Source organism: Astatotilapia calliptera, chromosome 19 (assembly GCF_900246225.1).
Source record: "Astatotilapia calliptera chromosome 19, fAstCal1.2, whole genome shotgun sequence".
In the NCBI taxonomy this organism is placed as follows: domain Eukaryota; kingdom Metazoa; phylum Chordata; class Actinopteri; order Cichliformes; family Cichlidae; genus Astatotilapia; species Astatotilapia calliptera.
The window spans coordinates 27336961-27358466 of NC_039320.1; the positions used below are offsets into that span (position 1 = coordinate 27336961).

General features: G+C 43.3%; 1 protein-coding gene across 3 annotated transcripts; it reads left to right on the forward strand.

The window, feature by feature from the left end:
- Positions 1 to 504: 504 nt before the first annotated feature.
- Positions 505 to 21256, forward strand: LOC113012314 (serine/threonine-protein kinase PAK 6-like). 3 transcript variants are annotated; one of them, XM_026152424.1, is made up of 9 exons: positions 505 to 528; positions 13726 to 13973; positions 15300 to 15965; positions 16554 to 17087; positions 17849 to 17982; positions 19017 to 19143; positions 19234 to 19359; positions 19487 to 19621; positions 19999 to 21256. In XM_026152424.1, exons 2-9 carry the CDS (start codon positions 13770 to 13772, stop codon positions 20164 to 20166), a joined length of 2094 nt encoding a protein of 697 aa, XP_026008209.1. In that variant the 5' UTR covers positions 505 to 528; positions 13726 to 13769; the 3' UTR covers positions 20167 to 21256. The 3 variants fall into 3 exon arrangements, with proteins under 3 accessions (XP_026008209.1, XP_026008208.1, XP_026008210.1); XM_026152423.1 differs by lacking the exon at positions 505 to 528 and adding an exon at positions 3270 to 3761; XM_026152425.1 differs by lacking the exon at positions 505 to 528 and adding an exon at positions 8713 to 10409.
- The last annotated feature ends 250 nt before the right edge of the window (positions 21257 to 21506 follow it).

Here is a 21506-nt window from a genome sequence, read left to right on the forward strand (position 1 = left end):
TACTGGTAGTTGTTAATTTCTCTTTTAGAAACCAAAGGGGGTTGCAGTAATGCACTGTCAGCAGGGGGCATGCAAGGGGAAGCATAGATTGCACTCCAGGTAATGGTGTTTGCTTAATTACTAACAGGACACGAGAACAGTTTAGTGCTGACTGTAATCTGATGCTGGTGGGGGCATCAGATGAAAATTCCTTGGAAATGTCTAATGACATTATTCAGGAAGTGTTTACCCCAATCCCAAAAAGCATTGAAAGTATGCTTAAACTTTTAATCTACTGTGATGACAGGGTCCACTTTACACAGTCAACTTGCTGGGCAGACTTTGATGAATGGCTGCAAGATAGGTAGCTGGCTCATTAGCAAGTGAAATCAACCACTTGCAGCTGTGAGCAGATCAGGCTGTGGTTATCCCCAGGAAGCCTGATGAACCGTGGCTCAAAGCAGTGTTAGTTTTACATGCAAGTGGATCACTGGAGGAGCACACTTCACACTGGAAATATGACACTGCCGGCCAAGATCCTCTCTAGTGGTGAGTTCCCATACTGTCTACTTTAAATTGTGGCTCAGCGCTGGGAGCAGCTGAAATTCAGCGATAAGTGATGGGCAACATGATGCGCTCCCATCATAATAACGGCATAACTGCACCATAATGCATCCTCTATGGCTCGCCGGTTGGCATGACTTATTAAAAGCTCGTCCCAGCCAGCGACTCCCGACAGAAAATCCATAGCTCTCTGCACTGCACTGGAGAGCTGGTACGAGGAGGCCATCTACTGTAATGCTCTGTAGGCAGGCCCTCGGAGAAGAAAAGCTTTTGTCCTCTTACTGCGATGGACAAGAACACTCAAGTGCCATGTAGTCTTTACCTATTTGTAGCCTTTGGTTTGTGTTTGCATGCACCAGTTACCAGAAAGCTTTCTGTCCATTACCTAGGCTCACTTTAAGTCACTAGTAGAGGTTTTGCCCAGTGAGAAGGACTGAGGTGAACTTCCATCAGGCTTGCACACAGACACAACAGCTTGCAAACATGCAGCACCAAAATCATCAGCCCCTTTTCCCCCCTCCAATCATTCTGGTTGTGGAATTTCATACGCTTTCAGAAAAGGAAACTATAGCTCATGACTTAAACTATGAAGATTATTTCCTGATTTAGATCTACAATGATTTCATTCTGTAATTTTGACTCATGGTTATGTAATTCAGACAGCAACCCCAGCGTGTTAATATACTAACCGATGACTCAGTATTTTTACCACTTTCGCTTCGATCCTATCAGTTCTCCCGAGGCCACTGCTTGATATATACTTATATATCTCAAATTTGGCTTAATGTTATGTAATTACATGTAATTACACCCATGAAAATGACAGCTTATTATCTTATAATCATGAGTTAGTGGTATTTTTTTTAGGTTTTTCTCTGATCATGTTTGACTTATCTCACTGTTTCCACTTAGTAAGTCAGAACTGTGACTTACTATACCATGCACATTTGTTTGGTTACCTAACTGCTCATTAGCTGGCAGGTTAATGCCACGGGCTTTGTCTAGATTTCTGCAGTGCCTGTCTTAATCATACAGATTTAAAAATGGATTTCTAGGTCATCTGAAAAAGTCAGTGGATATTTTTTTCTAAATGAAAAATTACATTTGCTTTAGCTTAGTACTCTGAGCCCCGGTAGCCTGCTGTGTAATTCCTACATATTCATGCTAAACAATAGAATGAATTGAAATGCAAGGAGTTAAAGTTGTCTTACTTATGCAGCTCTGGGGCTTTCACTTTAATGACGCTGTGGTTTAAGACCAGTATTGTCATTGTGAAATCTGTTTTACATCACAAGCTACTTTTACGCTATTTATCCGAGAGGAGTGCCGGGTGAGGAGTGAGGATGACATGTAAAAATAATTTCTTTTATAACATCTCCTAGTCTCTCCTTTTATTGCAATACAATATGCACTAAAATATTCCATACATACATATATAAAAAAAGAAAATGATAATTAAACAAGTAGAAAAATAATAACTACCTAAAAGTGCAGCAGTAGCTTTCTTTTTACGTTTGTGCTAAACCACTGAAGCAAAATTGTGTGGTTCTGTGCATTCTCGCGGAAACAAGAAGACATGTTTCATTTATTGACCTTTTGACCTGTGCAGCTTTCCTTCATACTGGGCAAGCAGAGATAAGGATAAATAAGCAACCTCAGCTGAGATAACCCTGGTAAAAATTGGAGTAGTTTTTGTGATCACCATATTTGTGCATCTTTTATTGTTTCATAAACTCAAAGGAAATCATGACTATAAGACAACAAACCACCACCAGTCAATATCTGTGACATTAATGCTGACAAGTGAGAGTGAAAGAGAGGGAGGGGTTGTGTCTGCCATACCCCTAACAGGAAAATCTGCCACTGTTATGCAGATTGGTTTAGTGGAGTCGTTTTTCACCTCACTTTATTTGATGTGTGTGCTGGGGGAGGGGGTGCCATTATTTAAGCCTGTCGTAGTGCCTTTCATATCAAAATGCCATGTATTACACATATGCCCTAAATGTGGCTCACTCTTGCAGGCAGTTTCTGCATGACTTGACCCTAATACATTTTCCTTCTTCGTGCCTGGTCTTAGCTTCTGTATAAATTATTCAGGAAATGATTGTGGTAAAAGGAGAGGGGAAATGTTTCGCTCAAATAATGATGCCGGATCAGAGGCAGGAGTGTGGCTGTAACTTCAGTTTCAGTGTCCCCTCACTTGCAATGATTTTGGGGTTTTTTCTGGGTCACGATAGACTCAAAAGACAGTGTGAGGATGAGGATCTAGCCCCTCTACAAGGATAGTCCCACACCCCTTTTTACAAGCATCGGTACAGCAACCCCTCCTCTGCCATCTGCCATCTCCCTGACCATGTCATTTCATGGATAATACATTTGAGTGAACAGCAGTGCACCGGGTGAAGTCAGCACCCTCGCGTTCTCGTGTCACCCACATTACGTGCAAAGGAGACAGAGAGGCAGAGAGATGGTGGGTGGGGAGGGGAGAGGAGAGGGTGGGGGATGAAAGGTATCCCAGGTGATGAGGTGTTGAAGAGCTCTCCTCTCCTTACAGTCACTGGAAACCGGCACACGGGCGCAGGCACATGCTGCTATCAGTTCTTTTGCAGCCCAGTGAGGGAGTGGGAGGAGGCAGAGAAGGAGGGAAGTGATAAAGAGAGAGGCAGAGAGAGGAGGAGGAAGAGAGTAAGAGAGAAAGGGAGGTGGGAGGGAGTGTGTGTGTCTGTAGGAGAAAGACAGCGAGCCTGAGAAGGAGAAGGAGAGAAAAGGGGGGTGGATGGAAGGAGCTACATGGTGCTGTGATATTCCTCTCCTCCTGGATGCTGCTTTTCTTTTTCATGGCTTTGTCTATCTATTGTACGGACACCCCCTCGTCCCCGGGAGCAGGCACCGGTACACGAATCAGCACTCAGCCACAGAACTGGGGATGAATCGGCCCCAACAAAGAGCCTTTGAGATGGCAGTGTGTGTTTCTGCCCGGAGGGAGGAACGCATCAGGCTTTCCCAGGCAAGCGGCAGCCTGCAGTGTGCTCTCGCTTGAGAGCCATCCCTCCTCGCCGTTGTGTGCATGAGCTTGAGAGCGTGTAGGTCTGTGTGCGAGCGTAAATGTGTGTGTGAACGTGAGTGAGCGGCGCATAATAGTGGATGTGAGTGTATGTGCACACTCGCTTCCAAACCTTCCTGGAGGAGAGAGGCTCTCCTCTTCACTGGACAGCAAGGTAAGGGGGGATGACTGATATTTTTTGGTGTCTTTCTCTAACAATGATTTTATCCCTCCAGAGTCCCATCTTCTCTCTTCACAGCGAGGAGAGTGGGGTAAAGTGGGGTGGGGGACAAAAAAAAAGAGGCTTAACGTCATTAATAAAGAGCAGGCTAGTGTATGCCATCGGTAGGTATCAGTCGTGGTGGAGGAAGAGAAAGAGGATGTGGAGCAAAGGCCAGTGCAGCCAGGTGCAGATGTGGTGGTGGTGGTGGGGAGGGGGGATACTGAGAGGTCTGCAGGATGTATTCAGTGATGGACTGCATCTCAAAAGAGGAGCCTTCACCTTCTGCTCACCCTCCTCCTTAAAATCCCAACATCGTCTCCTCCTCCTGTCTCTTCTGTCCTCAACCCCGATTTCACAAAAAAGGATTCAGCACTCTCAAGATGGATCACACTTGATAAATCTAGGATGATTATTATGAGTACTCTGGACACAGATGCTTCCTGTTTTTACCAATGTGAATTCAGGTGATATTTTTTAGTTGTATCAGTGGAAGCTTCTACTACTGCACATATATACATACTTCAGTAGATGGATGCTGTGGAAAGAATAGACACGATAAAGGAGACTCACACGTGATGTCTTTTCCTAGCATAAAGAAAACCTATTGTACGAGGGGTTGCATGAACGTGGGATGCGATGTTTGAGCACATTAAGAAATAAGAAATCTGGTCAGTACACTGGAAAAAATAGATTTGTAAAGTCTCTCTATTAGACTGCTATTAGATGCTAAGTCCTCTGTGGAAATCAATCTAAGGTGAAGGTGTTTTAAAGAAGTGTATAGATTGTTTGTTTTAGCCCACTTAGCATTGCCAGTGCACTCATTGTCAATGATGCTGTCGCAGCACTTCTCACGCTTGCTACTAAAAAAAGAAATAATAATAACAATGCTACTGTTAATGCTTCCATGTGTGAGTTGAGACGACATCTGTGCACATACAGGGCGATTTGCTCATAAGTTTAGTGCTGATTGAAATGTATGGGCTTTTTAACATTTTTATTTTTAGTCTGTTGATATGTAACTGAGGCTCTGCAAGTAAAAAAAAAGCTCTTGTTTGTGTCTCAGGTCATTCATTGATATTCACAGAGGAAGAGGAAGAGCAGCCAAAGGGTAGGGGATGTGACAGAGAAGGTCTCTTTGGTTCACACACACACACAAATGCACATAAACACACACGCACAGCTGGACTTCTGCTTCACTCGGGGTGATGTGCGCTCTTCTATAAAGTCTATATTTTGGTGTTTGTTGTGTGTTGCTCATCGTGCGGGTTTACAGGCTCACAGTAAAACAAACAGACTTGAACACGCGCTTCAGGACGCCGACAGGACAGCAAGTGATACGGACCTCTCACACACTTGATCACGGCACGCAGGTGCTGTTGCGATGCCCCAGCGACCCATGCTGGGCTCACGATTGTTTTCAGGAGCGACTGTGACATGTTCATGCTGGTGAAGGCGGGGGAGCTGTGCATTTACCAGCTTAGTGTAGCTACTGGCCACGAGATGTCAAGCACCGCGGATTAAAAAATCCTCAGAGTCCAAATTAGGACAGCATGACATGAGTCCCCCCCCTCTCTCTAGGCTGAAACAGCACCCATGCTGGGTGACAGAGAAGGACAGCAGAGTTGGTGCAGACTGATACCATAAAGGAATCTGAGGTTAAAAATGGCCTGTGCTTTGTCCCTTGGAGAGACACGCTGAGGCCTTGGCTGGGAAAAAATATAAATCAAAGCCTTCATAAGCACATGCGCATACAGTAAAGCATGCGCCGAGTCCCAGTGCATCAATAAATTAGACCCAGGAGAGAAAAGTTGGGCTCATACCATTGGTCCAGCCTGATCATACATTTCTATCAGCACAGCGTCAAATTGTTCAAAGCACTTGTGAGAGCCAAGAGGATCTTTCATTAAACAGAGTGTTGGTCACTGCTGCATTTTCTTTCTCTCCTGCCTCTAGTCCTTAGTATACATATTGATGCATATTTCCTGACGTGACAGTCTGTGGTGTTCTACTGATGTGTCAGCATCCAGATAACGTCCCATAAAATCCTGCAGGACATCAGAAGCGTTGTTTTTACAGTGTCATTAGATTAAGGTGTTTGGAGCAGATAGAGACCACAGCTTTTACTGCGCAGTAATGTCCACACTGTTCGCTGCAGGGCAGAGCAAACTAGTTTTCTTGTCCATTTTCTTATCCGTGAGAATCAGTGCCATTATGTCAGGTGACAGAATGATGTACGTGCTGTGTTGATGCAACTGTCCTGTCCTCAGATCCCCTCTGTGGCTTGTTTACTGCAGAAAAGATGATGGAGAAAACAGTTTGCATCTTCAGAACTGAAAGAGAGCTCCTCTCAGCATCATTACTTTTCAAAAAGTTTGACAAAAACGTCTATGTCTATGCTAATTTTCGCCAACAGCTTCAAATCTACAGCCATCCCCTTCAGTATTTTTTTCCTCTCTCTGTCCTCCATCCTAGATTTATCCATCTTCTCTTTTTTTTTCTGTCACCGCAGCTGAGTGTCTGGACTCTCCTTTCCTCCCCCACTCTTACTGCTCCCGTCTTGACCTCTCATTTTTGGTTTCCTCCTGTCAATCTTAACACAGGACAAGTGTTCCCTCCTGCGCAGATTTCTGCTCTTAAAGGAACTGACAGCCCACATTGTTGGGCACTGACACTGTTTTTTTCTGCGTACTTCCAATCCTCGGGCCTTTTCCTTACTCACGCCGAGCATGAGGAAATGACAGATGAGCATTTTTGATCGTTCACTTTCTCAGAATCTTCAGTGACTTCTACCATTTTAGACTTGCACGACTTCATCCAGAGATTTGAGTGAAAGCCGGCATATGACGCATCGCTGCGAGTTATGTGACATTTGAAAGACCCCAAGATATGTCACTATGAATGAACTCCCTGTGTAAATGTGGGTCATCCATGCTTAATATCTCATTTTATAAACTGAAAAGTGAAAGCACAATATGGATACAGTTGACTATCTAACCAGGAACCTATACGTCCATGGTTACATAAGGGTCTACTCTGACACTTTGCAACCTTTGCAGCCACATTTTCTTTACGCTTTCATATATTTGTATCTGTTTTATAATCATCAAGGGTATGAACACTTAATATTTATCAGCTGCAAGACTGTATTCATTATGTGTTTTACCTTGTGGGTCCTCCTGTCAGTTTGCGTGTCAACATGGCAAAAGTTGGTCCTGAAGACACCTTTAACGGGAGCAATGCCAACACCACGAGTACTTTATCAAGTTTGTCTGTGCATACATTTTGGCCACACTCTGTGCAAGCTTACTCTTTTTGTCCACTGCTGCTATTAAACTTTAGACAAAAACTAGTCCTTCACGTGCCCTTGGGTATGCTCTACATTATGTCCTTAGCCCTGAGTGGAGCTTTTATCAGAGTTACAGCTACATCAAGGACTGAGAAAGTTGCTGTTTGAAAACTGGCACTATATATCCGCACAATATATCTTTAGTCATCCAAAGAAAATGTTGGTTCAGGGAAATCATACTTACTCTTCAAGCAATCCCAAAGAAAAGGAAAGGAGAAATTCTGCATATTACCTCAGAAATAAACAAACGGAGCCACTATGTGCATTCTGCCTGCAGCCTTATTAGCCTAAAGACAACAGCTAGTAGCGAAATTAAACACGGTACTGCTTTCACCTTTACAGTGTGCTACACTCCTTTACATCAATCTTCAGAAATTAATCTTTGCAGAAAAATAACATAACATCTTTTACTCCATTCATTTAGCTAATTGACATGATTTAATAAAACCTTCTTGGCAGCTGTAATATCCCTCTCCTCGACCCCCTTTCCCACTTTGTAAAAAATAATTTTATGACAGCTGACATATCTTATGCCCATTATGTTTTACTCACAATATTTATTAGAAACATGTCTTTGGCAAAATTGAATGTGATTGCTTTGGTGATTTCGGTGCGTCTTTGGGAGCTGGATGTATATGCTGACACGCCGAATAGGCTACTTTTTATCGACGTTTAAGTTGAATCTGGATGATACAGGTTAGCAGGCATTACACTGTTTTCCTTGGGCTTTCATGCATTAATGGTGCTGCAGTTTTTTCAGGCAGTTGAATAAATCAGCTGTGTTGGTTTGCGGTGCAGACACAGTCCATAGGTTTCTGTTCATATGATTTCTTTTCAGTTAACATCACTTGTGCTAAATTCAAGGTTTTTCCAAATAATAATGGATGTTCCACTTCAAGGGATAGCTCTCACCTTCTCCTGTCCCAGACATTTCAATTTAGTTCTTTATATGTCTTTTAAAATAGGATTACTCATCCAGACCAGCCCAGGAAAAATGTATGGTGCAGAGAACAGTCACTTGTGATTGGCACAAGGCTTGTGGTCAGGATCTGATTTAGCGCTTGCTGATTTTCTTAGCATTCTTAGCATGATAAGTGAAACACTCATATTAGACATCAGTCTATCGAGCTCATTTAACTGTGGGAAGCCAAAGTCCTGACAGAGTTTAAGATTAAGTTAAGTGTGCAACACTACTAGGGTGCTAGCCAGAATGCATTTAAAGCTGACAGTCTCTTGTTGCATGCTACATGTGAGCTACATTTGAGAAAGAGAAACTTCAGACAATGTCCCAGGCACACCGACTTATTAGACTTATTAGACGCAGTGTCAATTTGATCTTGTCTTCAAGTAAATGTTCAGTGAGTGTAAGCAATAAACAATTCAGGTGTTTATAGTCTTACCACAGGTGTATAAAATCAAGCACCTAGCTATGGAGTCTTCCTTTACAAACAGTGTGTGTGTGTGTGTGTGTGTGTGTGTGTGTGTGTGTGTGTGTGTGTGTGTGTGTGTGTGTGTGTGTGTGGGGGGGGGGGGGTTATCTAACAAGATACACGACCAAGTTAGTTCATGTGATTTCTTCCCTCTTAGTTATTCCACCATCAACTGTAAGTGCTTACGTTACACAGGGGACGCATTTAAAATTCACAGCAACTCAAGCAGCAGCCTGAGGTTACAGAGGGTCGCCGAATACTGATCCAGGATCTTTGTCCACACGTCAGACCTAGCACCCTTCTTTCGGCTGGGAGAGTCCAAAGGTGCTAAAAGCACAAGTGGTCTGTTCCTCAAGGAACCAAAAATAAGGGAGTGACTATGAAAAGATGTGATGCTTTTCTTTATGGAGGAAATAGCAATGAGGACATTGGCAAATGTGAGCCTATAAACCCGACAATCGACTGATACTTTTGAACCCGCATTCTACTTTATACGGAGATGTTATTATTGTTATTATCATTATTACTGTTTTAGTTCATGTATGTAGGTATTCCACAGAATTGATGGCTTGCTGGTTGCACAAAAGAAAAAGTCAAGACGTCACCAAAGTTTAACCATCTTTGAATAATCATTGCACAGTAGCTATTTTGGTCTGTTCAACTGCTAGTGTTAGACTGACACCCCAACAATGTCATCTCCAGTGCAGTGCAGCTAGCATGCCTGAAGAAACAAAACTGTGCAATCAACCAAAGCCACATTTGTGCAAAGAATGACTTTATGGACCTAATAGATTCATGCCGACATTCTCCAGCATTTCTTATATTCTGAGTGCTTTGTCATGCATGATGTATCAGAGTGCTAGCGTCTTGTTATTCCGTGTCGTTGAATGCAGCTTATTACATCACATGTAAAGTCTTATTGAAAGTCCTTCCATCTTTGCAGAGGTGACTTCAAAGAGAAAGACATCAACGTAAATCATAAACACTGCTATTGTACTGTCCAGTCACGTCCGGCGCCTTGTACCTTTTATGCCCTCAGACGGTGTGTGTGTAAGTGCATGTGTATGTGTTTTACAAAGCACAGGGAAAAGATGACCATCCAAGACCCCCACCGCCCCCTCGAGAGGCAGTCTCATTACACTCAAAGGGCAAAACGGTCATCATAATGAAGCTGATAGAAGAGCAATCTCTAAGCGCTCTACACTGCACTGTAGATTCCAAAAGCACCATTTAAGACCTTGATGCTATCTATACTATTATGAAATAGATGTAACCCCCCTCCTCTAATTCAGTATAGCTGGATTATGCTTATACATGCATTGACAAGTACAAAAACAGGATTACCTCATCTCCATCATCTCACACCCTCACTTCACCATTTGACATGAATCCCGTACAAAATAAACATCCATCTAGTGCGGGAGAGGCAGGGGGGGGGGAATGATGCGTCCTAAAATTAGATCAGTGAGGGACTGAACACCACTAATCCTGCAAGCACAGTCACCTGCACACTCATTACATTTTTTTGCATGCACGCCAACAAAAAGATAGAAGCAGAAATCAGGGCAAATAGGAAAAAAAATCATTTAACAGAGCTGGGAGCACTAACATCGAGCAAATCCAATATCTCTCTTATCTCTCGATCCCCTCCCACTCAACCGGAACTCCTGCTTGGGGTGATCTGAACATGAGAGGAAGGAAAGCATGCTCTCTCTTCTTTTGTCATGTTGTCTGTGGGGCACATATGGATTGCTCGGTTGAATTTCTGGATGGTATGAGAGGCCAAGCCACTCTGCCAGGTGAAGAAGTTCCATCCAGTCAGGGGTAAGGCTATGATTGGATATTAATTTGAGCGTGGATTGGGAAAGGGATTGAGTGGTTACTTTCTGCAGAAAAATAAGTGTATTTTGCATGCGTTAGAGAATGTGCAGGCTGTGGAGTCTTTCTTTCAAGGTTTATGTTTAGTTAGACTTCAGAAATACTTATTGCAAACAGATTTCTGCTGAGTTCCAGTGTATGAGATCTTATTTCTCAGTGATGGGATTTGTGAGGCTTTTTTTTTTAGGTCACGCGTTTGGACTTGTTTAATTTGTTGCTCCTGCATTAAGTTGTGAAGATGAAAAACACCTCATGTTGCACAATTTTAAGAGTGACCTCATCCTGGCTCTCCTTTCATGTCTGTGACAGCAGCTGGTGGAGTTTTGCATCAGCACATTGATAGATTCAAGAAAAGCCACTCAGGCATAGGGTCAAGTCCCTGCAGTTTTGAGGGATGTGACTGGAAAGAGATGGTGGACTGTGCAAGTCAAGCTCTGTGGAAACATATTTTAGGGCTTAGAAATCAATAGCATATTGCTGTCAGGACTGTCATAAGCCCGGCAGAGTCTGAGAGGTCAATCTAAGGCCAGTCGCATATGATTAAAGCTTGTAAATCAATAATTGTATCAACTTTTTAAATTCATTCTGCCCAGGAATGAATCAAGTATGCATGTGTGTTTCTTCTTGTGTCTAATACCACAGTGGTTAGTTTGTATTTCCAGAGTCTGCAGAGGGGAACAGTGGTCAAGTATGAATAATGAATACTGTGATATATTCTGTTCTCTGCTGTTTTGAACTGATGCAACTTGATGAAGTATCATAAAAACCAGCTGCTCTTTTTGCAATGGTACTGTAGCAGTTTGCATTTTACTCAAGCGAATATTGATTGGTATGCTTATAAGAGAATACGTGAGCGTAAATGTGTAAATATTTGTTCGGGCAATGCCAGCATCGGCATCTTTAACAGCTATCTAAGCAGACAGCCTCTCATGCAGTGCAAAAAGAAAAAAAACGACAGCGATCACAATCTTCTATTTTTGCAGCTTGTGTTTTTTTTGCAGGCATTTTTTATTCAAAAGGGGCCACAACTGGCACTTAAAAGCCTTTCTGTGTCTCCAGGAAAGAAACTGGGTCCCTGTCTCACTAATATATCCACATTTGACTGTAATCTTGGCCCCGACTCCTCTCACCCCACCTTCTGAGAGCCCTCACATCATAATGTCCCTGTCAGATAGAATTAAAGTCCTTCCCAGCATCACATTATGTACATAGGGAGAGCACAGAGTGATGCGTTTATGCAACACTTAGCATATTAGCCTTGTGATTGAATTATCCTTGGCGAGTGTCACGTCTATTCTAGCAGTCCTTCTGCGCCCCCTCCTTCCCACCTATTTCATCCTACCGCTCCCTTCCTGTAATGAAGTGGAGGTTTAGCTGATGTGACCAGCGGGCCTGACTTACTTTTACCTTGCAGTGATGCAGCAGGACGTGTGGCGTGGGTTAGTTACCAATACATCTCTTAACAGGCGTCATTGATGCCGATTAGAGCCATGCTGATCCGAGGGCGGAGGTGGAAAGAGGAAAGGCTGCCAGTGTGATCGCCTGCTGGTTTGCAGAGGGCTGAAAAACTAATTTTCTCAGCTCCCACTATTTCACAGTGCATGATGGGAGATAGTATCTGATCCTCTCAGGGTACCGTGTAGGCCTCTGCATTGGCTATTAATTTCAGGGTGACTTTTTGCAAAAACAAACAAAAGTTCTGTGAGCATTTAGTTGGCCACAGAAGTGCTTTGAGCTTGACAGGTCAAGTTAGCCTGCTATGGCAGTAGAGTGTTTGCTGTATTAGCTATCTTAGTTTAGCATGTCAACATTTGGTCATTTGCACACGCGGCTTGAAAGATAAATACAATATGGACATACCCATATATACCCATTTTTTGTTCTTGCATTTTGAAGCCTTGATTTTAATGTTTTGTATTTTTTGGAGACAGAACTAAGCACAAACCATAACCTAATGTTAGCAAGTTTGGCTAGCAAGTTGCGTCCGCAGACCACATACATGTAAAGAATAGAATTTCCCTCACCAAAGTTGGAGCACAGACTTCTTGGACGTGGTATTATTGCTTCAGACTATGCATTAATTAATGCTACAAAAGGCACAGACACTACAAACTAGGATAAGAGGTCCAGATTAGTTAAGGCCTAGGAGATCCCTCACTGTCTTAACTAAGACCCATTCAAAGCAGCACCACTGCCCCTCCCTGAGCCTGGGTCTGCTGGAGGTTTCTTCCTGTTAAAATGGAGTATTTCCTTCCCTCCGTCACCAAAGCACTTGCTCATAGGGGGTCGTCTCCTTGTTCGGGTTTTCTCCCAATTATTGTAGGGTCTGTACAAAGCAATATAAAGCTTTTAGCATGTCCAGCACAAAGCTAGAGTTAACAAATACTTAAATCAGGACGGATGTAGTGGACTAAGCAGCAGACTGGCACTGGCATCCCCCTCGCATGGCTAGCTGAGACGGCTTCCGTGCTGTGAGCTATTTTTAAAAAAAAAAGTATTAATTCCAATCAAGTGACTTAAATGTGAGTGATTATCTCCCCTTACAGCTGTGCAGCCGAGGAAATGAGATGTAATGCATTTAATTATTTCCCCCCCCCACTTGAATGGAAAATAAAGCTGCATATACAGTAAACCCGAGTTAGTGGCTCAAGAAATACAGGACCATCCATCTGAAGATTAAGTAGTTGCCCTCCCTGCAATCAAGGGCACACAAGCTACTAATTAGGATGGGATATGAAAACGGTTATAAAAAGGCTTTGAAGGATAGCCTGCCAGAGTATATTTATGTCTGTATATATGTGTGTGCATGAATGTGTGTTGTACTTATTCTGCTAATGCACTGAAAGCCTGTGGGCGCTGGCCAGCCCAGCCTCGTGCTCATCAGTAAAAGGGCACAGAGAATGAATAAGCCTTAATTGACCAGATATCCTTCATTACACATGTGCTTACAAATCCATTCGCTGTCCTTGGAGCTCTTCTCTGTGGCGCAAGCTTGTGACAGCCAGCAAGGCAGTGTGGGACATCCACGTCCCAGGCACAGCTATTGGATAAGCCATTTAAATATATATATTCTCTCATGTGGAAGAATCATTTGTTGGCACATTTTATTTAAATGAACCTAGAGTAGTGGGCAAATGAGAGCAGCAACAACTCTTTAATCATTGTGGCACATGAGTTTTGTTTGTATTCAAATGTCTGGTTTACAGTTACTTAAATTTGTGCTGAATGTGATGTTTGGCGCAACTTCTTCTTTTTTCTACAGGGACATTTTGAAGCAGACAGGCTGCTACCCCTCTGAACCTAAAGATGTTTCGCAAAAAGAAAAAGAAGAGGCCTGAGATATCAGCCCCCAAGAATTTTGAGCACCGAGTTCACACCTCTTTTGATGCTAAGCGCGGCTGCTTTGTGGGCCTGCCGACACAGTGGCAAAGCCTGATAGAGAACCTGCGAAGGCCCAAACCCATGGTGGACCCTTCCAGGATCACAGAGGTGGAGTTGAGACCAAAGAAGGTAAGCTATTTAGCCCTTTATTGATTCTCTGTCCTTACCCTGAGGTGACTACTAATGAATGGCGCACGGCGTTGATTCCCATTATGTTGTAATGAGCTTCATTCACAGAGAAATATGTGCTGGTTGCGTCAGTGCAAAAGTATTTGTGAGCGCTGTCACAGAAAATGCCACAATCCTCGGATGGCAACGTGGAGAGCTCTCTCCCCTCCCCATCTTTTTGCTTTCTTATCTATCATGTGGCTGAGCTAATGACCCTGCTGTGTACACTGACTGTACAATGTTGAATACTCATAGGGGCCACAAGATTTATTACTCCACGCAGGCAATTAATAATAGTCCATGGTGCCTTCCCAGAGATGTCAAGCAGAAGGGCTAAAAAGTGCAGGTACAGCAAAGGAATTGCCAGTGAGTGATAAAGCCTGCAAATCTCAGGATTTCTGTGCTTCATTGAACACACCGTTGACGCTTTTTATGGCTCCTCCAGAAAATAAAAAACCCACGAACATTTCGTTAAGTCTATGACGTGATTGTTATTAGTGCTGTGAAATATGAGAACAGTCATTCCAGCATTTAGGTCACTCGGGTCAGTCAGCATGGGTTTAGTGTCATCAGAAACACAGAAAATCCTAAAAGCTAAAAATAGAAAATTAAAGATTCAGCATGTTTCAGATTATTTCTACATGATGAGAAGACAGTTTCATTTTTAAAAAGCATGTGAAATTGCACAGAGGCTATTATCACCTGCCATTCCCTCCTCACAGCGAGGTGCTACAGTAGGTGAGATGTCATCTGACCTCTACCCCCCCTGTGCTGATGTAATGGCATTGAGCCAGAGAAATGGGAGAGGCAGTAGAGTATAACTGAACATGACTCTACCCTGAGTACGACTACTAAACCACCATGCAGTCAGTGTTACATCCATTCTGTTCTGGCAAAACATCTAAAGATTGTCTGATGATTTTATGTCAGGGCAAGCTTAGGCCATTTGCCTTTGGTTGCCTGCCAGTTGTGCATACCACGAGAAAGTTCATGAGCGGTTATCTCGACAATCTGAAAGCATGTGAGCAGTTGTAAAGGCTCTTTCTTTGTGTTTCGCTTGTGAAGTATATTTGTTGGTGCATTGTCAGAATCGGCCACTGGGGAAAATAAATTCAAGTCACCGTCTTTGTAGAATGACAAAGATGTCCTTTACAGATTCCCAAGTCTAAATTTAACTCGCCTTTGAGCGATGATTATGTCACCCTCATTCCTCTCTGTCCAAAATCCTTCTGTAATGCAATCATGGCTTGCAGGATGTGATACAGATAAATGCTTCTCTCCTTTCAGACCATTGTGCGTGGGAGCATGATCGGACACGGAGACTACATCGCAGCCATGATCAATGACATGAGCCGTCTGTCTGTGACCAGTTCCAACTCTTTGCGGAAGAGCAGCCCTTCAGCCAGGAAGAGAGCCCAGTCTCTGGGAAGGTTGGGGGAAGTGAACGAGGGAGACACTTACCAGTATGAGGGTCTGACCCAGGAGGATGATGACGATGAGGAGGATGCGGGCCAGGAACAGTGGAGGAATAGGGCCAGGAACATCCACAGTGAGACCAATACCCCCTACTTGGGCATGAAGAAGAGTATCACTCTGCAACCTAATGGGATTTTGCCCAAGGCCACGTCCACCTATGAAGTCGGGGTCAGCTCTCTCGAGGGCCCATCACATCCTGCTCAGTCCCAGAACATCCAGATGCCAAGTCACGGGGCTTATATGAGTAGTGATATGGGTAGTCCTCAGGAGAGAGTGATATGGAAGAGAGATTTCCAGCTGTCAAGGGGAATGCCACCAAATCAAAGGCCTGTAGCTTGTTTCTACAGCCCTGCTATGACGGTACAGCCACCCCAGGGAGATCAAGGCACAGTCACCACAGAACTCCGACCCAATATACCAATATACATGCACCAACAGAACAGCCCTGGCAGGCCGTTCTCCTCCTATGACCTGAAAGTAAGCCTTTGCAGCGATTAAGTGTACCGATAATACATTATTTATAGAATACACAATATATGCATATTTCTAATCCTATGTACATAATTTTTTAACTACTCAGCATGTTTCTTGCATGAGCTCTGAATACATTAAATAAAGTTATATTTTGCTGTCAAAAAACCATCACGGATCATGTTAATGCTTAGGTTGTGGAACTTTAGTGAAGCAGCTTATTGATTGGCTTTTTCACTAAAGAGGATCAAAGTTCTGAGTTTGAATCTTTGGTTTAGTTCTAGACTTAAAAATAATGAAAGTGGGTTCATGGTGCCAGTAGTCTACTGGCACCATCTTCTTTCAACATTTACAACTCTACTGCCAGTAGAGTTGTAAATGTTGAAAGAAGATGTGTTTGGCAAGATCTTTGCAGGACACTTGGGTCCATAAAACAACACATCAGTCATATCAGGTGAAGTGGAAAAGGAGGGAAAGTGAAGAACTTGATTTACATTTAGTTTTAAAGTGGGTCAAGAACCTCAGGCAGGTGGCCAACTGCCTTTCAGTTCTCTCTTAATTTTCCTCACCCCATTTTTCTGTGTTATTGTGCAGGGAGAATCAGCAGTGAGGTACCACTCTGGTTTCCTGCCCACCGGCACCAGCAGTCCTCTTGTGGGAGGCGTCAGACCCCAGCGGACTGTTCGCTCCTCAGCCAGCTACACCTTGGGTCTGTCTCCTAATATGGGATTGAGACCCAGTGGACCAGACCCCTTTCTCAGACACTCCGGATGCCCCAACCCTCCCTATCCCAGACAAGACAGCCCTTCCCAACCTCGACCTTCACCTACAGGCTCATTAGCCACCAGTCCTCCAGGCACCTGCTCCCCTGCCTTCAGACCCCCGCAACACCCCTCACCCAGACCGCCACCCGACCCACCTAAGGTGACACATGAACAGTTCAAGGCGGCCCTGCAGATGGTGGTGGACAAAGGCGATCCCCGCTCTTATCTGGAGAACTTTGTGAAGATCGGAGAGGGCTCCACAGGAGTGGTGTGTATCGCAACAGAGAAGCACAGCGGCCGGCAAGTGGCGGTGAAGATGATGGACCTGCGGCGGCAGCAGAGGCGAGAGCTACTCTTTAATGAGGTACAAAAAAAATAACCCAACATACAAATGCAAATAACTCTAAAATGTACCGAGAGTCATTTACAGCAACATATCTCTAATCTTTGTTGTTTAGCCTGTGGGAAAGCAGTTTAGTGATATCAGGGCATAAAAGAGAAGGCAGTTGCTTCATTTTAAGTGCTAAAAAAAGCACTTTAAGTGAGTTAATCCCTATGTTAACACAGCTTTAAAGTAGGGAAGTGTTTACAGCCTGGTACAAGAAAAAAACAGAGTCGGTCTCTAGAGTTAATTTTGCCTTTCATAACAACGTTTGAACATTTTTAATGCAGTTATCTGACAGCTTTGGCTTGCTGTCAAATGCAATTAAAAAACAAACAAACAAGTCTAATATTTTATTAGTATTACTTATCACTAACTGGTATCTGATTCTGGGTGACACATCCAATGGCTTATTAAGGTTAAGTGATCACTTGTATTCAAATATGATCATTTCTGACAAAACCAAGAGGCTTCCAAAAGGCAGCTGACACAGAGTATGCCTTTATAGAGTCCAATATTTTTATGCACATCTATCATTTGGAGGTATTTTCCAGTCTGAAAGAGTAGCACTGATGTCATCATCTTTGTAATCTTCTTGGAGTTTAAATGAACTATATTTCTGCTTGGCAGTGAATTCCAATGACTGAGCAGCAGTCATCTTTACTGCTGGAGAACCAATAAGTGGCGACATTGTTTGTTATATTTCTAAAGATTATACCACCAAATAATGTTTTGTGTTGCAGGTGGTCATCATGAGGGACTATCAGCACAGAAATGTGGTGGAGATGTTTAAGTCTGCTCTGGTGGAGGAAGAGCTGTGGGTCATCATGGAGTACTTGCAGGGTGGAGCACTGACTAACATTGTTTCTGAAACCAGGTGAGAACGCCATTAAATATCCACAGAAGAAAAACAAAACAAAACAACAACAACAAAAAACTGTATTTCATTGATTCCATATGGAACTTATATTTTTTAATAACTAAATCAGCCACAAGAGGGTAGTGTGGTATCAACTGGTGGGTAATCGATGTTCCTCCCAGGAGTGCAAAACTGTCATCAAGTCTTCTCGTGCACGCCACGTCTGCTGCTTTCCTCCAGAGAAAAATAATAATACAGTAAAATAATTGAATTTGTGTGTGTTTAAATGCCACACGGAAGGCTGATTTTGGGTAGACATTTGATCCCCTGATGCTACGACATACATCAAAAAGGGAGAAAACATATTGACCAGCAGCAGGGAGCTGAAATTTATCAGGGTGTGTTTGTTTGAGCTGTCAATATGGTTTATATTACTAACAGATGGCTGGCTCAGTCTCCATAGGGTGACCTCAGGGTTAGATTGTTTGACTCAAAGGGATGGAAATTTTCCTCTCATACCAAATGATATATAAAGTGAGCCAGCTGTCACTGCCACTGCTGGTCTAAGCCTAAAATAATCAGGATATTGACACAACAATCAAGATCAAGAGTCCTTTGTGTATGCTGTTTCTCCAGGCTGAACTATGATGTCAGATTATTTTAAAAATCCACTCAGTTTTAATCATTTTATCTTATATAGTTTTAGACAGTTTTTAACCTATAGTTGTTGTGTGTGGGAGGAACCTTGCTCTGTAAAGTAATTGTTACCTGGTGTTTTCTGTGAAATGTCTTTTTGCTGCTCGACTCTAACTGTTTATGCTGCACTTGAAAAAATATTAAAGGCACATTAGCATCGCGGCAGAACGGGCGTGCTTCATTCGTCACTGTGCTACGTGGGAGTTGTTGTTTTGAACCTTGCCTACTTTATCGTTGCCTTTAATGTGCGGTGATTCATGAAATTCAACTTTAAGTCCTGTTGATTCGTCATAACTAGTAGTGTAAAAGTGTGAAATTCATGTAAAATCTGTGTGTTTCTGTGTGTTGTGCTGCAGGCTGAGTGAAGAGCAGATTGCTACAGTGTGTGAAGCTGTGCTGCAAGCCCTGGCTTATCTCCATTCACAGGGAGTCATTCACAGAGACATCAAAAGTGACTCTATACTACTTACGTTAGACGGAAGGGTATGAAATGTTTCTTTCTTTCTGTCTCCTTCTTTCTTTTTCTTTTTGCTTTCTTGATTAAAATTAAGGAAAGCGTTTTTTTCCTCACAGGTCAAGCTTTCAGACTTTGGCTTCTGTGCACAGATCAGTAAGGACATCCCTAAGAGGAAGTCTCTAGTGGGGACACCTTATTGGATGGCGCCTGAGGTCATATCCAAGTCGCCATATGGCACTGAAGTGAGGAGGCACACATTCAGTTTGCATGAATACCACTAGTGTAGCACTGATTGCCAACAGAGGCAATCTGTGCAATAGTATGAGACCTGTTAGACACTTTTTTTCCTGTGTCGTGGTTTATTTCCAGGTCGATATATGGTCGATGGGCATCATGGTGGTTGAGATGGTGGATGGAGAGCCGCCATACTTCAGTGAAACCCCTGTAGCAGCGATGAAGAGGCTGAGGGATGAGCCAGCTCCTACTGTTCGAAACGCCAGTCAGGTGCGAGAACAGACGAACGCAAGCTAGCAGCATTGATGGTCCAGACTGAAGTGTCTCGGCAAATGCTGGATGCAACACAATTACACGACCATATCACTGCAATGATTTATTGGAGTACAACTATATTATGTACTTATACGTACCTATTATGTTCCTATACAGCAGCTGGATAGCGTAGTGGTAGGCCTACACACCTTTGGAGTTGCAAGCTCGACCCAGTAACTGTCCTGTCTAGACCCCCCATGCTAAAAACCAAGCCCTGGAATGGCGCAGCTACACCTGTGCGCAGCTCAGACGCAAGCATTTCACTACATGTTGTACTCTGTATGATTGTTTATGTGACAAATAAAGGTTGTTTGTATTTCTTCCTGGTGCAGGTCTCTCCAGTTCTTAAAGACTTCCTGGACCGTATGCTGACTCGAGACCCCCTAGAGAGAGCCAGCGCCATCGACTTGTTGGAGCACCCCTTCCTGCTGCAGAGCGGCTCACCTCAGTGCCTGGTCCCACTGGTGGAGCAATACCGCAAGCGCATGTCCCGCTGCTGACCCCACAGGGCTCCTGGTCCCCCAACACCCACCTTCAGTATGACCCTTCCAGGCCTCAGAAGAGGACAAGCAACTGGGGTCCAACTTCAGCTCCCAAGCCAATGGGCTATCAGCTCCAGAGGCGCAGACCCCGTCGGGGTAACGGCGGCAAGTTTGGTAGACAGACACAGCATGGTCTCGGGCATGAGAGAAGCATCTTAGGAGCGAGTTAAAGGCAGCATGCGATCCCTCACCTCTCAGCTCGCTGCGATCCGATTATCGATTGGTTTCCTGTAACATTCAGTGGGATTCAACACAGCACAATGTGGTGCATATCAAAGTGATAGCAAAAATCAATATTCCACATGACTATATGTACATGTGCTACTATAAAAATCCTATATAGTGTTCATAGTGGGCATTATTGCTAGCTGTGTAAAGTTTTTAAGCTGGTGTTTAGGCTCAAACCAGAGTAGCTCATTGTGACATTATTAGGCAGGGATAAAGTTACCTCTGCACACTCACACTCTGTAGTGGAAACTGGACAACAATCTGTCAATCCACACTCTTTGCATGGCCAAATGGAGGCACACCTGGCCTGATGTGAATGCTTGAATATGTACGAAACAGGGATGTGAAAGACAATTCTCCTTTTATTAGCATAACAAATGGGTAGATGAAAGCCCCAGCTGCTACTATTGGGCTACTGGAAAACCACCAATTCCATGTTTCTCTTTTTTATGTTTATTCTTTATTTCAAAAAGGTATTGTTGGTCGTTTGTATGATGTGAAGTTGCAAATAAGGTTTCATTATTAGGTATGGACTTGAACCATGAGCAGATAAATTAATAATGTAAATACTGAATATTAGGATCTTACACCTGCTGATTCACTGCAGTAAATTATGTGAAACAAATTCAAAATGTTACTTTTCTTTACTGAAATGTGTAGTTGTTTTTTTTTGTCGTGTGTGTGTGAGAGAGAGAGGAAGCGCATGAATGTGTGAGGTTTCAGCGTTCGCTTCAACTCTTTGTATTGTGACAGACTATTTAAAGATCATAAGATTTATGTGTGTGTGTGTGTGTGTGTGTGTGTGTGTGTGTGTGTGTGTGTGTGTGTGTGTGTGTGTGTGTGTGTGTGCGTGTGTTACTCCTGAAGATGTGTGTGACTGTATTTGCATTTGTTTGCCTAGATAAAGCACACAGGCCTGGCATGTGATGCTGCAGGACGTCGACCTGCTGAGAAACACTTTGCACATAGTCTTTGTATTCTGACACAGATACATGTTGACATGTTTCATGTATTTCTATTTCTGTGTGAAGCATTCATGAAAAAGAGAATTACACATTTTAATTTTGTAC